At 33.1% G+C, this 17,684-nt stretch overlaps 3 protein-coding genes across 4 annotated transcripts; 1 reads left to right on the forward strand and 2 right to left on the reverse strand.

The window, feature by feature from the left end:
- Positions 1-567: 567 nt before the first annotated feature.
- LOC109787794 (ferrochelatase-2, chloroplastic) lies at positions 568-6,555 on the reverse strand. The gene is made up of 10 exons (XM_020346360.3): positions 6,039-6,555; positions 5,242-5,539; positions 4,962-5,105; positions 4,284-4,385; positions 3,382-3,485; positions 3,162-3,288; positions 2,314-2,466; positions 1,876-1,976; positions 1,569-1,773; positions 568-1,025 (listed from the first exon to the last, which is right to left on the reverse strand). Exons 1-10 carry the CDS (start codon positions 6,149-6,151, stop codon positions 801-803), a joined length of 1,572 nt encoding a protein of 523 aa, XP_020201949.1. The 5' UTR covers positions 6,152-6,555; the 3' UTR covers positions 568-800.
- A 2,515-nt stretch (positions 6,556-9,070) lies between these two features.
- On the forward strand, positions 9,071-12,115 carry LOC109787809 (putative glycosyltransferase At5g03795). Of its 2 annotated transcripts, none has more exons than XM_020346381.3 (4): positions 9,071-9,578; positions 9,744-9,940; positions 10,194-10,545; positions 11,336-12,115. In XM_020346381.3, the coding sequence occupies exons 1-4, from the start codon at positions 9,309-9,311 to the stop codon at positions 11,999-12,001; spliced, it is 1,485 nt and encodes a 494-aa protein (XP_020201970.1). In that variant the 5' UTR covers positions 9,071-9,308; the 3' UTR covers positions 12,002-12,115. The 2 variants fall into 2 exon arrangements, with proteins under 2 accessions (XP_020201970.1, XP_082932672.1); XM_083076546.1 differs by having other exon boundaries at positions 9,371-9,578; positions 9,665-9,940.
- A 340-nt stretch (positions 12,116-12,455) lies between these two features.
- On the reverse strand, positions 12,456-15,568 carry LOC109787802 (serine/threonine-protein kinase SRK2A). The gene is made up of 9 exons (XM_020346370.3): positions 15,217-15,568; positions 14,801-14,875; positions 14,589-14,690; positions 14,432-14,485; positions 14,252-14,344; positions 13,978-14,070; positions 13,558-13,662; positions 13,364-13,462; positions 12,456-12,980 (listed from the first exon to the last, which is right to left on the reverse strand). Exons 1-9 carry the CDS (start codon positions 15,334-15,336, stop codon positions 12,669-12,671), a joined length of 1,053 nt encoding a protein of 350 aa, XP_020201959.1. The 5' UTR covers positions 15,337-15,568; the 3' UTR covers positions 12,456-12,668.
- Between the last annotated feature and the right edge of the window lie 2,116 nt (positions 15,569-17,684).

A 17,684-nucleotide genomic window follows, 5' to 3' on the forward strand; every position in this document is an offset into this window, starting at 1 on the left:
GTTGACGAAATTACAAAATTTGCAGCAAAAAACTGTCGAATAAAAGTATGTTGCCTGACATATCTGAATAAGTACTTTTGTGGTTGCCGATTGGCATTCCTAGGACGGGCACACACAAATTGAACAAGAATTTTTGCATCTTTTATGAAATTCCTCTTTTTTACTGAAAATTATTGGCGTGAGAAATTTTATAGCTTAACCTTAAAATGGTCTGATTTGGTAAAAGAGAATTATACTTCCTATAATTAAAAAAGAAAAAAGAAAGAAAAAAAACTTTATAGTTTTTGACCAACACTATAATAAAATTGCCAGCATCTCCTTATGTTCATACTCCACATAGAACTTGCTATTGTCTTAAGTGCTCTTCAGCTACAACAGCCTAGTAGCTTTCCAACTCACGCAAACCAATCAACGAAGCTTTCAAGTTTAAATGTATACAAAAACATTCTGTGTTGTTTACATGTTCTCTCCATTTTCCATCCACAAATACTGTGCTTAAGCTGCATTTCACAACTCCTGATTGCATGCCTTGGATTTGAGCAGCATATGATGCTAACATTATGCATATACAAGAAAAACTAAATGGATTTTATATTTATACACTATCAAGTCTTTTACACTGATCTAGTCATGCATTAATACATTGTAAAATCAGCATGACTATGGTAATAAAACTACTTGAAAACTTTATGCGTTAAGAACATGATTTGATTGTAGTATAAAAAGGCCATATACTGACAAATGGTCAAAACTGAACTCAACTAAAATCCTGTTATAGAGGGCATATGGTGATGATTCATTCACATTAGTGATGGCCATATTCCCAACTGGTGCAGAAGACCCTTATCTGCAGTGACTTCATAAAACAAAAGAAGAAGCACAGCCAGCATAGCTACTCTTCCATTCCATGTTTCAGCACTTTTTGTCCAACCCCATTCCCACACTATAACTGGTGGTGGCAACTCCCTGCGTTGTGAATCATATGCTGCCAATAACTCTTCTACACTGCCAAGCGGAACCAGAGACTGCCAAAAAGCCCAAACTTTCAATTAGATTACAGAGTAGATCATCAACGAATCTGTATAAAGGTTGTTAGAGATTTCACATCCACTAGTGATAAGGTCAAAGTAATATATATATATAAGTGGATGAAAATCCTAACCCATATTCTACCTGAAGTGACTGAAAAGTAAATGTCTGTTTCAATCACAATCCAAAAGAATACTGAATGAAATATTTAAACCTAGAATATAATAGTAATAAATAAAAATGATAACAAGTGTCTTATCTTATTCGGCTAGATCGGTTACATACATCATAGAACACCATTTGGTTCAGTTAAAAACCAAATACGCGGGAATCAGGATATTATTCACCATGAGAACCTTTTTAATAATATCCTCCAGTGTTCTTTTTAATCTTCCTTTACCTATTTTTACTGAACTAAAAGCTACGTGACCTACTCTCCTCACTGGTGCCTCCAGTAGCATTTACCCCTTTTCAAAAACCATGCCCATTTCCATCTAGAATATGAAAATATAAATTTATATAGGAATTAAAAAAAGTACCTGTCGAGCTTCAAGGTTTGATGAAGCTGCCATGGCACCAACATACGGGAGACTCTCAATAACAGCATCTGCCAAATCAGAAATGAAGGTAGGTTCGCATCCTAGAGCAGGAACACGGCCCCACTTTTCTATACCAGATTCTAGAGCCAATTCTTTGTATTCAACATCAATTTCTTCTAGAGTTTCAATATGCTCACTGACAAAACTGTGAATTAAGTACAAGTTAACAATGTGCACATGGAGAGAGATCAAGAAAGGAGGTGGAGATGATAGAAACAGATTGAGTAAGTAAAACTAGTACATTTACCTGATTGGAACAGCCAACAGACTTTTCACTCCCTTTTTTCCAAGTTCAACTATGGTCTCATCTGTATAGGGTCTTAACCATTCCACCGGTCCAACTCTACTCTGTAACATGAATTATAGTCAACTGTTAGAAATTCAGAAAAAGAAATGTCTAAAAGCAGTGTCCAGTTTTGGGGTACCAAGAGATGGTAGGTTTGAAGACAGATTAACTAATTGTGAAAATTTCCTCCCAAAGAGCTTTCTTTATGTTGGTGAACTTCATGAACTATATAGAATATTATTGCCTAGTGGATCACTAAATTGAGAGAATTTCAAATATGATATCATTGAGGAGTTTATACTAGCATTTTAATACAATATATATATATATATATATATAAGAGTTCTTAAAATCAGAACTCATTGAGAATCAATTACTGAAAAGACAAAAAGTAGTTACCTGATAAGCAAGGGTGTAGCTATTATTTATCTTTCTTGTCTCAAGTTCTTCCATGATCAAATCCACACATTCCTCCATCTCAGCCTTGTATGGATCACCAGCCTCTTCCACATAAGCAAGAGGCACCCCATGTGCACTAAAGAATATCATGACCTGCAAACAAAGAAACAAGTATCTCTTCTATTGGACTCAAGAAATAAACACACTGGTTTCTGAATAAAGGACAAAACATTGATGTAGTACCTTATGTGCTTTTAGTGTTTTTTTTTTTATTTATCAAAATTGAAAATTTACCTCAATAATCTATGCTGATTTTCATTGCGAATTTTTATTTGCAAATTACTAAGGTAAAACTCTAATTTTGATTAGGAGAACACTAAAAGTATATAATGAACTGTGTCTAAGTTGACCCTGAATAAAATATAGAAATAATCTGGTTTTTAGGGTAGATTTGAGTACAGCATTAATAAACGTATGGCCATAGGGTTTCCCCTTAACAAAGAGTTTCCTTCAAAACACCAGAAATAACAATGTGACACCTTAATTGTCTTTAACAAGTCTGTAACATAACTTATCTATCACTGTAACTGACACATCATAACTTATAACTCCTAATCCGAAATTAAAATAAAAATGCCTAATAACTTCCTAATACAGAACCATAACAGCTTAAATCAGATTTTGCCCTATCAAACTCCATTTCAGGAAATATACTTCTCAGCAGTGCGGCAGTGCTAAACAAAGATAAAAAGCAATAACTAGAATTCTTGACAGAGCAATTTCAATAAAAAAATATAGTACAATGACACTTCATAATCTCCCAAATAGCTTAAAGTTTAATGATGTACCTCCTCAGGACAGTCAAAACTCTTCAGCTCTTTTTCAATTAAATTTGCCATGGCCTTTATGTATCCTTCACGTTGATACCATGAAGGTATTACCGTATGTTGCATGTTGACTAAATACTCATCCTCACTGAAGAACCAATAGCAATTTACAATATAACAGTGTTAGACAGTTTATATTTTTTAAGTATAATAAATGAGATAATATTTTTATAATAATCACCGGAATATACTCTCCAGTAGACGTAGGCTAGAGCCACTGGTTGATATTGAAAATTGTGGATAAAGAGGAAGAACAACAAGCTTTGTAATTCCATCCCTTTTAATCTACACATTGTATTGTAAGGATGAATTAATTATAATTAGGTTTGCAATAAATCACAAAAAGATAAATGATAAATACAGTTGTAAAAGTTAAACTTTCGACCTCTGAATTATAGTATTCGTGAATTTTTTTTCTCATGATAATACAATTTCTTTCCTCGAGATTTTTTCAGAATATTACTGACATGTTTTGTTTTCATACATGCATTACTGCTTTAAACCAAATAGACAAATAGTAGTTCCTTTCTCTTATGACTTTGATATATTATATCATTAAGGTGTGAATCAATTCAAAGGAAGAAGATTCAAAAGTATAACCTGTTAATTGTTATATTGCATAACTTTGAATTTATAACACAGCAATCTTCAACAGTCGCAACAAGTACAAATTTTATACCTTTAGAATGACAATAATTTCAAAGGACCAGAGTTCAATATTTTTCCAATAAGCGCGTAAATGTGTGCTCTCACTAGGTAGAGTACAGTATAAACTATAAGGAGACTACAAAATATTTCAAGCTATGTACTGACAATCTTAAAATAAGTTTAGAACTTAGATATAAGTGTTATTGGCCAAGAAATATTTTCGCACGGATAGATGGCAGTGGCTACATGCAAACTGCCCAATAATGCATATCAAAGACAATGTAACAAAGATAAAAAGCAATATAACTGCCAAGTACATATTTTGAAATTTTGCAAGCTTTTAGAATGTGAAGTTTGAAAGTACATTCAGGTCATCGGACAATAACAGGGAAGAGAATACATTTAAACTCTATTTTAGTTAACGTTATGAACTACCTGTTCAATAGCTTCTTCAGTGAATGGATGCCAGTAACGCATGCCCACATATACTTTAGCTGGGACATTCTTTGCCCAAAGAGATTTCTTCAATTCTTCAGCCTGTGCAGGAGTTCATTAGATGAACTAGGACTACTAGGACAATAATAGAGTCAAACAAAAACACCTATTTAATGGAATGAATATGTTCTGTATAAGCAAAAAATTCAAAATTGCTATTTATAAAGATTTTAATATCATAAGCCCAAAATATGACATAAGTTGATTGTAAAATCTCAATGGTTGAAATAGTTGGACAAATATCAAGGAAAAGGTGACAATATAACATTGCACAAGCTACTGTCTTAGATTCCCCGCAGGAAAAAAACTGCACTAATATTTAACCACATCAAAATAGTTATACACTTGAAGCTGACTTCTTGAAACTTTTTCACAATTTTTTACCTATACCTTTGTGTTATTCTTTAACTTTGAAAAATCTAAATTTGAGAAAATTCACAAGAGACAAATTCCATATCTCTGGTACAAATACAAAACTCAGAAGTCAGAACAACCCACTCATTTACATAATGAGTTCAATTTCCGAAAGCTGAAATTTGAAATACCTTATACTTATTCACATATTTGATTGTAAAATGTTATAATGGAAATGAAGAAATTTAACAGGAAGTGTCATGCCTGTGCATCAGTCATCCGTCTGAGAGGAGAGCCACCACCAATTGAAGCATAGCCTTCTTTGCTCTTTGGCGCCCTTGCAACAGATACAAATTGGGCTAATGGTTTTTGAAGAAAACTAAATATCCTTGGCAACCGTATTATATCCTGTGTGATAGTACATAAAATATATTGTATATCAAACAATAATGAATTGATAGGTTTTGGTTAATCAGAAACTAAATGTATAGAAGGATATTGCATGACAGGTCAAATCCAAAGTGTATAAAACCTAGTGTGTTACCGGGTCAGCAAAAAGGTTAAACAAAAAAGGCTGCACATCTTCTAGAGTCTCTGGACCTCCAAGGTTTAACAGTAACACTGCAATCTTATCATCACCAATAAGAGTGGTATCAGAAACATCTTGAGCTGTTGGAGTTGCTAAAGATCCTACTGAGAACAACTGTTTCTTGAGTGATTGGTTTGGAGAACATCTGATTGATGTGTAACTTTTCAAGGGATTAGTGTTAAAAGATGCCTCCACATGAGCTCCAAAGCAGCTGTACTTCTTTTGCAAGGTAGAGGTTGTCTGTGGCAACAACCTATGAAAATTAAAATAAATAAAAAAATCATACACTTTGGGAAATTTTATTAATCTCGACATTTAGTAATAAAATATTTGACCCTAAGAAGGCACAATTTTGTATGAGGTGTCAGGTGTGTTGACCACACTCAAGTTTAGAAGGCACAGAAAAGTTGCACATTTAATTACGTTTATTTACTATTAATTACTCCTGAAACAAAATGAATCATTTTTACACATATAATTAACTAAGTATAAATAAATTCTTGGCACTATTAACCATTTGAGAAGCAAAGTTATTAGATATTTCAATAACCCCTTAATGCAATTAATCACATACTGGTAATTGGAAATTATATACAGTTACATTAATTTACTCTTGCCCAAATATAAAACAAAAAGTTAACAATATGTATACAAATATGGACACCGGGTTTAGAAATCCCGGATATACAATACTCATTTTCCAATATCCAAAAGCACAAAAGAGTGAGAATCATGGTAAATGGAACACTTACAGAGGACACTTGAGGTTGCTAGAAGCATGAGTGAGGCATGGAGGAGGACGAAGCATATAGGAGGAGGAGGAAGAAGAAGACGCTGATGAAGGGGTGTGAATTGGAGAGTTCATAGCTTAATAATAGTGATAAATCAACAGTGCCACCAATGTATGCTTGAAGCCTTTAGCAACAAAAACGAGGCTTGAAGGGAAAGTCCAATGCTATGAATAAGAAATACCCAGAAATCAATTTAGAAAAAAGATGATAACTTGACTTAACTCCGTTAATTTGGAGGAGAAGGAGATAGAACTAGGGCTAGGGTAGTTAGGTAAGATTCGAGAGAAGAGAAGTAGCTATTAACACTTATTTTCTTTTTCACTGGTTTAGAGGTAGAGGGAGGAATCAATGTTGACTGTTATTGTATTCGTATTCGTATTCGTATCCGTATCGTATTCGTATATAGTGGTCTTGAAGTTAAGGCTGAGGTTGAGACTGAGACATGACATGATAGGGATGAGGGAGGGGCAGGTGAGAGGGTCAAATGAATTCCGACCACTTCTTTTTCGTTTTCGTTCATCTAACTTCAACTTTAGTTATTTACTATTTTACTTTTTAAGCAAAATGTATTTTATATATAAACAAAAATTCTCAGATCATATTATACATGTCAACCGCAACTGACGATTTATAAAATGCCACGTTGATTGCGTCACAGAATCAGATTGTGAAATATAATTTTAAATGTTCCTGGTATTTTTTTTATTTTTTTACAAAACTTAGATGTGGATACTTTAAATGCTCGTGTTATTCACGAATCAGACTTAGAAATTTATTTTAATAATATAAATTTGTTTTTAATACAAACTTCAAGAATATATATATATATATAACTAGAGTTTAACTCAATAGTTAAACAAGGTATATCAATTAGAAATGATAAATAAATCTGTATACGTGAGTAATATCTGAATCTGTTTCAATTTTGATGGGGAATACTTAATTTGATCAGGTATAGGTAAAATCCGAAATATTAAATCAGAGACGGATATACACTTATCCACCCCATCATCGTCGTCGTTCCCATCCTCGATTTAATACTCGTCCCTTATTTGATTGTTTTAAAGAATTTTAATATTTAATTATATGTGATTGTTTATTATGATGTGAAATATTTGTGATTGTTTAATTATTAAGAAGTTTTGATTAAAATATGAGATAGACAAAAAACTCAATTACAATTATAATATAATAGAAAGATAAGTTAAAAATATTATGTGTGTTTTTTTTTTTTAAAAACTTAATTAATTTTTGACAAGTACGGGTAAAAATATACTCGATATCCTATAGAAACATAAATAAAACAAAAATTACATACACAAGGAGAGACAAGTATCATGAAACCTGTCCCGTCGTCCCATTCCCATGCCTAATATAAATGTTGTAAACCACATTATATCAAATTTGATTTCAATAAATAAATAAAAAATGTTAGTCTAAAAATATATGTCCATTGTCCATTAGCTAACATTGCTTGTACTTGTAGAGTTGATTTGGTGTGTATCTATCGGAAGAGGATCCCCTTCATTTCTTTTATTTTCATTTTTTATATATTTTTTAAACTTTTGAAAATAAATAAAATAAAAATTAGATACACTATAGAATAATTGTGTCTATTCATCATTTACCCTCGTAGATACATAGCAAAGCTCGCATCTCAATTTATTTTCATGAATATTCCCCTTCTGCATGCGTGATCAAGTCGTTAACCGCAAGTCAAGGAGAGAATGAAGCCCACAAATTAAAATTAATTAAAAGAGTTATTTGTTAGAACATATCGGTAGTGATTATTTATTTATGAGTTAATCACTTATAAACTATCAGTGTAAAGTTTTTTTATACTGGCAACCAATCATATCTTTTAATAGTGTCATGTCAGTTATTTATTTAATGAAATAATAATAAAATAAACAACTTTAAAAGATATGATTGATTATCAGTGTAAAAAACTTTACACTAACAATGTATGCATGATTAATTCTTTATTTATTTTTATAAAGAGGATACAATTTTTTTCACCAGATACTCTTATGTCAATATGAGTAAAATAGTATATTTAGTTGCAATAAATATTAAAAAAAATATTAATGATAATAGTCCTTCAACAAGCTCCAGTCTAAAGAGAAAAACATTAATGATAATAGTCCTAAGACAAAAAAAAAAAAAAAAAAAAAAAAAAATATATATATATATATATATATAAATAAATGTGTATGTGAAATACAAATTTTAAGTTAAATTAACCCCACCATTCTCTGCAGCTTGATAGAACATGACATATCGACAAATATTCTTCCAAATACAAGTATCTCAATATGATTTATCATTAATGCAGTCTACGAAATAATAATTTCTTTAATTATCTTTGAGCATAAAAATAGATAGGAAGTGATTTGAATAGAAAAATCAATATGTATTTTTTTTATCTACTTATATTTTTCTTTTCCATATAAATTAGTTCTGTTTATAGACCATCTTATGCTTTTTGTTATATAATACAATTTTTCAAAAGACAAATCCCATAAATTACAGTGAATAGAAATAATAGATTCCCCTGTTTAAACTTTTTTTTCTTATAAAAGCGTGATTTTTAAATAAAATAAACATTTTTTTATGTATTTGTTTAAATAAACAGTTTTCTATTTTTTTTAATAAGACAACTTTATCTACTTCTTAAATAATTATTTTTTTAAAAAAGTATTTAAAAACATTTATTTTAAGTTTAAATAAGCGAACCCAATATTCAAAAAAAAAACACTCATTCTTTTGTGAAAGTCTACCCACTTTTATTATAATAAAAAAATACAATATTTCATACTTTTATATATATATATATATATAAACATGTTTTAATAAAAAGAAACAACCTTATTCCCTACTTATATATTTTCGTGAATAGGCAAGTAATTTGATAAATAAATTATAAAAAAAAACTTTCTTTGTTAAATATTATCAAGCCAAATATAATTGCAAATATATTAGTTGCTTATTTATTTGAAGATATCAACCATGCATGCATGAGAAACTGCATAGTCACACTCGTATTTGCTTTTCCCCCCATATTACGTTACTCTTGGTGCGTAAGAATACTTGGCATCTTCACTAAAGAATCTCTATTCTCTACGCACCAAGAAATGCATCTCACCTCAGATATCATAATCTTTTCCCAGCTCCAACTTCTTCATTGAATTGAGCGTGGTAGTCGAAGAACTGAAGATACTGTTCATTAAGATGAGACCTTCTAACAAATGCTTCTCTTCCTTCACTTATTGGTTTTCTCACTTTGTGGTTCTTTTGTTCATAACTTCACTAGTTTTTGTTTCTTGCCGTAGTCTTCTCTCTCCAAATTTCTCTTCATCTCATTTTTCTTGGAGTTGGAGAGGAAAACCAACTTCCTCTTTGGATACAGAAAAGAAAAGAGCTTCAATATTACATGATGATGAAGCTCCATCTCCTACTGCATTTGCTTCAGATCTTTATGGTTCTCGAGAATTCAACGAGGTATATATATATCTACCTATTTCAACAACTTGTTAGAAGTCACCAAGTCTTGGTTTCATTTAACTTTTTAATTCCTTTTATTATAGGGTACGTACTTTATCATCCTTTTTTCTTTTTGTGGGGTTTCTTTTCTTTTTCTTGGTATGTCTTTTGGGTGATGAAAAGCTTGACACCAAGTTTAAGCATAAAGGGAACCTTAGAGCTCACAAGTACAGCAAGTTGAGAAGAATTGAAGCAACATTGGCTAAAGCAAGGTATTCCATCAGAGAAGCTAGCAAAATTCGAAATTTGACATCAACCTTCCATGATCCAGACTATGTTCCTCGAGGTCCAATTTACAGAAACGCCAATGCCTTCCATAGGTACATGATTAATATTTTTTTGGTCTAATTCATGCATGATTATATGACCTTATCATGCAGAGATTTTATTCTTTTTAGTGAGTGAGTTATTGCATGACAACACCACCTTGTATTTAAATTGTTACACGTTCTTGAACATTAAGAAAAGTGGAAATTATGGCTATAAAGAATTCGAAATTGAACATCATAAAAGTTGACCTGATCATTTCACTCTACTATAGTTTCTATTAATTGTATAGTAATTTGTTCACAGGAGTTACCTAGAGATGGAAAGGCTGTTCAAGATTTTTGTGTATGAAGAAGGGGAGCCACCGATGTTCCACGATGGTCCAAGCAAAGATATATATGCCAGTGAGGGAAGAATCATACATGAAATGGAAAAGGGGAGGTACTATCGTACCTATGATCCAGATGAAGCTTTTGTGTATTATCTTCCCTTCAGTGTGGTTATGATAGTTGAACATGTGTACGACCGTGGCTCCAATTATAATGTAGATCCGATTGGCCTTGTTGTGAAAGACTACATACATATTGTATCTCATAAACATTCCTTCTGGAATCGATCGATGGGCCATGATCATTTCATGCTCTCTTGCCACGATTGGGTAAGTAATAAGCTCTCTCCCTCTCTTTGGTAAAAGGGAATTGAATTCCCTACTTTTGGGACAAAATTTATATCAAGTTATTTAATTTTGGTGGTTAAGTTGTCAAATTAAACAATCATGAACAAATCACCCGACACATCTATAAAACTCTAAATCAACGTATCTAACATATTTAGAACATGATATTTGTCAGACATGCATCCAGCACTCCTTTACCGTGTTACAATTAAAAATTATTATTTATTTGGTTCGAACACTTCTAAGATAAAGCCTTAATTCCTTTCCAACATGATATAGACGTAAGTCAATACCAATTTTTAGTTAAATACTTATCTAACACTTCTATTATAAATAAAAAATTAAAAATCAACTTATTTATAAATATTAGAAGGCTTGTAACATTTGTTTATATGTTGTGAGAGGTTCATTTTTAAGAATTATATTTTAGACATTAACTGTGTCAGTGTCCAAATCGATGCTTCATGGCGTGTAATTTTTAAATGCTAAATAACATTTACTAAGAATAAATTGCAGTATTATAAAAATGTATTCATGTATCATTGTTTCGAAAATTTTAATAGTAAAGGTATAAGAAAGTTAATATAAGGATATCTAATGTACATTTGAATTAGTTCATTTTAAAATATTTAAAGGAAAGCATTTTTTTTCACAAAAAAACCGAGCCAACACACATTAATTTCAACTTTGTGGCCTTCAATATTATGGATGTGACAGAAATTTTGCTGAGTTGCTACCCTTTATCTATTAATACTATTTGGGTACTGGACAGGGTCCATTAGCATCTAGTTTCGTAGATCGCTTGTTCAACAATGCCATTAGGGTTCTTTGCAATGCAAATACATCTGAAGGATTCAAGCCAGCAAAGGATGTGTCGTTTCCTGAGATGAATCTTAAGACAGGGGAAGTCACAGGCCTAGTTGGAGGGTATCCTACATCTCAAAGGACTATCCTTGCTTTCTTTGCAGGTCACTTGCATGGCTATATAAGATACCTACTCTTAGATAGTTGGAAAAACAAAGACCAAGATGTGCAAGTCTATGAGGAACTTCCTCAGGGAATCTCTTACCACACCAAGCTTAGAAGCAGCAAGTTCTGCCTATGTCCAAGTGGTTATGAAGTAGCTAGTCCCAGAATAGTGGAAGCAATATTTGCAGAATGTGTACCAGTACTGATATCTGATAACTATGTTCCACCCTTTAGTGATGTTTTGAATTGGAGTTCATTTTCAGTTCAAGTGGATGTGAAGGACATTCCCAACATCAAAAAGATACTCATGGGCATTTCAGAAAGGCAGTACTTGAAGATGCAAAGGAGAGTGAAACAAGTGCAAAGGCATTTTGTGCCTAATGAACCCCCAAAGAGGTATGATATGTTCCATATGACTATCCATTCTATTTGGCTCAGGAGGTTGAATATCCATATTCGAGATCAGTAATATCAATTGAACCAGACACATTGTATAGCATGTACAGCATCAAGAGGTTGCTCATATGTACTGAAGTGATTATTAATGACCAATACAATTAGCAGATTTTGTACATTTAGAAAATTGTTTGCTCTTTTGTTTGTTTAAAGTAAAACCCTTGAATGTAGAGATTGACTAGTAGTGATTACGTATAAGTAATAACAGATGCATCATTATAAATATGATCCATTGCTTGACCTGAATTTTTGAGAAAGAGATTGTAGTAACTTGCAAGTACTTTTTCTCATTCTGATTTTTTTAAGTGTGGCCCTGCTTCATTCTCAAAACGAAGTGAGAAATTTTAGACATCATTACATGGCTGAGATTATTGTTCATTGAACTCTTACCATCTATTTCATATAAAAAGCATCCGAATAAAACTTACTTGGAGATAGCATGGAAAGGTAATTTAGATTTTAGCACGTAATCAGACAATTATTGTTCTCATGTCGATTTAGAATGAAATCAGACAACTATTATTCTCATACATAGCGACGATTGTGATACACCACGTACTATATTACAAGAACAGAGCCATAATTATATAATACACGTAAACAGGTGACTTCATACATAAAAAAAGGGTGACTTCTAAAAAGTACAATATTTTAACAAAGTACACAAGAATTTGAGTGCCTTAACTAATTTGGAATTCGCCACTTGCATGAACCTCTTTGACCCTCTTATCATACTCATCTTCTTCATCCTCCTCTTCCTCCACCTCTTCATCCAAATCTTCTTCACCTTCCCAGCCAAAACCTTTGACAGGCCTAGATACTGGAGGTGGATTTCTTGCCTCTCCCACAATTTTCATTATCTCGTCCACACTTTGAAGTTGAAAGTTTGGGCTGTCTCTCTGGTAATAAATAGCTTGAGCGGATTCAGTTAGCTCCCTTGGAAGATTCTTTAAAAACCATGGATGATTCTTAATTTCCTTAATAGTAATTCTCTGTAAAATATACAGAAAATGGTCCAGCAGTTAGCTCTGCATGAAAAGAAGTACAAGGGAGAGAAAAGAAGACCAAAATCGTGTTCTTGCTGATAAGATACACAGAAAAGTCAAAAAGTAAGAAATGGGACACTCCAATCATACTAATCCACTAAAAACAAATTGATCAGATGATGAAGATAAAATAAAGGCTGGGTGTAAATTTCCTCTTTAGATATAGCTTTCATTTCAATCAACAATAAGGTTTATTTTAGCAAAAAGTTTCTTTTGAATATTTTCTGTTCATTAGCAAAATGGTTTACAAGTAAACATAATACTTACAAATATATAACCAAATTTCAAGGAAGCGTAACCAAATTAGTTCCTTAAGCATCAGAACTTACCCTCAATGGATTTGCAACAAATATACGGGAGATGAGATGTCTACAATCTTGAGATATGTGAACATAATCAGGGATTTTGTATTGAACGGCCATTATACGCTGTAGAATAGGACAAAAAATTAGGTTAAGAATGATGTGAAAATAACATAAACATTATGCAAATCATATTGAAAGGGAGGAAACATATTACATACCTGAATTGTTTTCCTAAAATTCCTAGGGTCATCCTGGTCCTCAAACGGATATGCTCCAACCAGCATGACATAAAGTGTCACCCCACATGACCATACATCAGCCAACTAAAACAATATTTAAAACAAAAAAAAATTATAGAATCATTAATGGACTGGTTTAAAAGTGAGTATGTAAAATAATCAAAACATACTTCGTTACAAGTAGCATATCAGAAGAACAAAGCAACAAAACTAGGGATGAGTAATCGTTTAGTTATAACACAAATCCCATTAGACAATCCCCTCAACACATACACAAAAAAGCAAAGTTTCCAGTGACATGCAGCAGGCTATAAGGGTGAAGTGTTAAGATCCAACACATAAATAAATCAGAAGCAAGGAACTTTAAAAAACCAATTCAATGTGCAGCTAATATAGCACCTTTCCGTCGTACTCTCGCCTAGAAAGAACTTCCGGAGCTATATAAGCCGGTGTTCCAACAGTTGATTTTGGTCGCGAATGCAGCAAAGATGACTACATCACAAACGATAAACATTCAGCACATGTTTGGATGCGTGTTCGGGATCCATATCTAAGACAGAATCATGTCAATTTTGATAGAAAAATAAATAACTAATAGTTGCTTCTGCAGATCCACGTCAAGTGGCATCAGATTTGTTACCAGACACACACTCGATGATACTAATTCCAATACCTTGGAATAACCAAAGTCACAAATTTTTAACCGAGGTGCAGGACTTCCATCTAGAAGGGTATTTTCAAGCTTCAAATCTCTGTGGCATATTTGCTGCAAAATAAAAGTAAAAGCATAAGTTCCCACCAAGTAAATTTCTGTAAGTGCCATGATTTTACATGAATATGAGCCTGAGCATACCATGGTATGACAGAAATGGACACCGGAGATAAGCTGCTGAAAGAAATATCTGGCCTGAGCAAGTGAACAACATTACAACCAAAGGAAAAAAGTGAGAAGAAATAACACTGAAACAAAACCAGTGGAGAAAAATGTCATAGTATGTGAAGGTATTAACCTCATCTTCACTGAACCTGCCAGCACTGCATATCCTCTCAAAGAGCTCTCCTCCTGCTGCATACTCCATCACTATTGCCAAATGCGTGGGAGTCAAAACCACCTGCAAAATCAACATCGCATTGAAAGAAAAGCAAATAATTCACTACAGTGCAGTGCTCAACACAAAGTGGTCCAACAGGTTAAATAAAAGAAGAAAATTAAATTCCTCGCCTCCTTGTAACGAATTATATTGGGATGCCGGAGGGACCTGTGGTTCATAATCTCCCTTGCCACATTCTCATCAATCTGAAAATTGAAGTAGAAGAAAAAAATGTCAAAATTGAGCCTTTGATTTATTTCCTTTAAGAAGAATAATATTAAATCATGACCATACAGTAGATGCATTGAGAGTATAAAGATACCATCCAATCATAAACCACTATGCATAGTGTTAGTAAGTTTAACTAACTTAAAAGTCATATATAACAGTGATTTTTGATGTCACACAGAATTAAACTCATAAATCATCAAGTCTTTGTTGAGTTCTGCTTCAAGTGGTACCTTCTTTGTAAGTGCTTAATAATAAAAACATAAAAGGGGTTGTGAAAAATGAAAAATTGATGGAATGATTGTAGAAAAGGAGAAACCTTGTGGCCACGCTCGATGTATTTCATGGCTACGAGCTCCTTGGTGAGCTTGTTCCTCATAAGCCTAGCGACCCCAAAATTGCCAGCTCCCAAATCCTTAACGGCCTCGTACTTATCCATAATGGGAGTATAGAATCACAACACCATTCTATGTGATCAAAGGGTTATAAAAAGAGAATTGTAAGTAGCGTTGGAACTTGGTTATTTATGGTTATATTTGTCAGTTGCTGTGTTACTTTATCCATTAATCATGGAATCATTGAGCAGAGAGTGTGTGTTGGTTGCTGTTGGATCTTTAAAAACGGCGTTTCGGTTGGGGGTAATAAACAAGCTTTCCATCATTCACTACCCTTAGCCTCCAACATCTTCACAGACTCCTTTGTCTCTGGGTCCCATCAAGACCAAATTAATTTTAATCAAATTATTTGTTTAAATTTAAGTGGTAATTGTCAAAAGGAGAACACACAAGAATTTAAATATTATTATTTGTTATTATTCTTTTTTTAAGTATTTCGTCCACAGTGTGAAAACTCATCTCACTAGATACTCTCACAAATATTTCAGAGATTAGTCTTTGCTATCCAGTGAGCTTGTGACAAGATAAATTTTTTCTTAAAATATTTAATTTGTTTCTACGGGTAATTTCTCAGAACACTCACTCTTACGACTAACAACCTAACAACATCTTTGACTATGAGCTGTTTAAATAGGTTGTTTCCTATGAATTTTCGGGTCCTATAATACTAAAAATGTCTTAGAATGGCCCCACTATATAATTTACTCTCTCATATAGGATAGTAATTTGAGAGACTCTCCCGTAACATTACATTTTGGAAAGTTTTGGAACTTTTTCTACGTGGCATAATTATAATGGTTAAGTAAGCCAAGTCACTTAAATGAATAGCAAACTTTTAAAAATTGTAAAATAGTCCTAGGTGTTAGGTAAATTCTTGGATGGACCACTTATACAAGTAATGTATTATACACCCTATCACACAAGATTAAAGTTTCTAAATTTTTTATTTAAATAATTATTTTATAAAAAAAAATTACCCAAAAACACATGTTCCAATGTACTGACACAACAACTATTAACGTTTGGAACGGGCCGTTCTGAAATAAGAACGGCCCGTTCCAGATGAAATAATAACACATGAAGAATGGATCAGAACGGGCAATTCCGGATGAAAAAATAACACATGACGAATGAATCAGAACGGCCCGTTCTGGTTTAACTAGTCATGTGTTATTTTTGAACCTGGAACGGGTCGTTCCAGATTCAAAAAAATACATGACCAGTTAAACTAGAACGGGTCGTTCTGATTTCGGAATGGGCCGTTCTGGCCAGATAGGTCAACGTATGGAACAATAAACGTGAACACACATAAATGGGTCATCCAATGCAAGGCTCATTGTTTCACACACAAGAATACATGGAATGGTACATGGCCAATTCCATCTATTTTTTATCTATGTTACGACTATTATCACAAATTAACATAAATCCTAAACCCTAAACCCTAAACACATTTTACTGTGTATTTCTTAATTGATGAAGCATTGACAAGTAGATACATCTAGATAAGTAGATACTTCTTGACCATCTTTCTCATATATTTGGTAGTATAGGAGTTTATATTGTGTTTGGTCTTGTATTATGAGCCTTAGTATAAGACTTTTTGGGTTTTAAGTTTATTGGTGATAAGTGTCTAATTAAGCTTGATTTAACAACCATTTGAGACACTTATCTAGCACATTTTGTGTACATATCAACATTATTTTGATCTATATATGCTTAGAATCAAAGAGGTATTTTGATTGTGCAAGTACATGGAATGATGAAGCTTTTGATCCATTTTGGTGTGCATTTTGTAGGTTTTGGAACCTGGAGAAGACTGGCTCAGCCATTCTAAAGCGCCCAGCGGATTAGCTTGTGCTGGAGAAGGAGTGCTCTCTGCCTCAAATCCGCTCAGCCACTCAAATCCGCTCAGCGGATTTCATCCAGGAACAAGGGGTGCTCTCTGCCTCTAAAGCGCTCAGCGGATCTAAGGCGCTCAGCCATTGAGATTTCTTCAGGGTGAAGAATTCCCAATCCGCTCAGCCGTTCCAAGGCGCTGAGCGGATTTATCTTTTTAGTGTTACCCTGTTTTCATATATATTAAAAGGAGGAGAGAGAAAAGGGGGAAGGAGGCTGCACGAAAGAAAAGAAACAGAGGGGGGAGAGAAACAGAGTGCTCTGGAGCTCGTGGGAACGCGAATCTTCAAGGGATCTTCTTCTTCTTCTACCTCTCAACCTGGGTTTTGGTGATTTCTTGTAATATGGAGAGCTAATCTCCAGGGTTGGGATAGATGTAATCATCAAACTCCTATGTATTCTCTTTGATTCATATATATATATCATCCATTACTTGATGTTAGTGATTTCTTCCTGTTCTTAATGCTTTGATAAACTGATCACTTATTCATGC

This window comes from Cajanus cajan, chromosome 6 (genome assembly GCF_000230855.2).
Source record: "Cajanus cajan strain Asha chromosome 6, NIPB_CcT2T_4, whole genome shotgun sequence".
In the NCBI taxonomy this organism is placed as follows: Eukaryota; Viridiplantae; Streptophyta; class Magnoliopsida; order Fabales; family Fabaceae; genus Cajanus; species Cajanus cajan.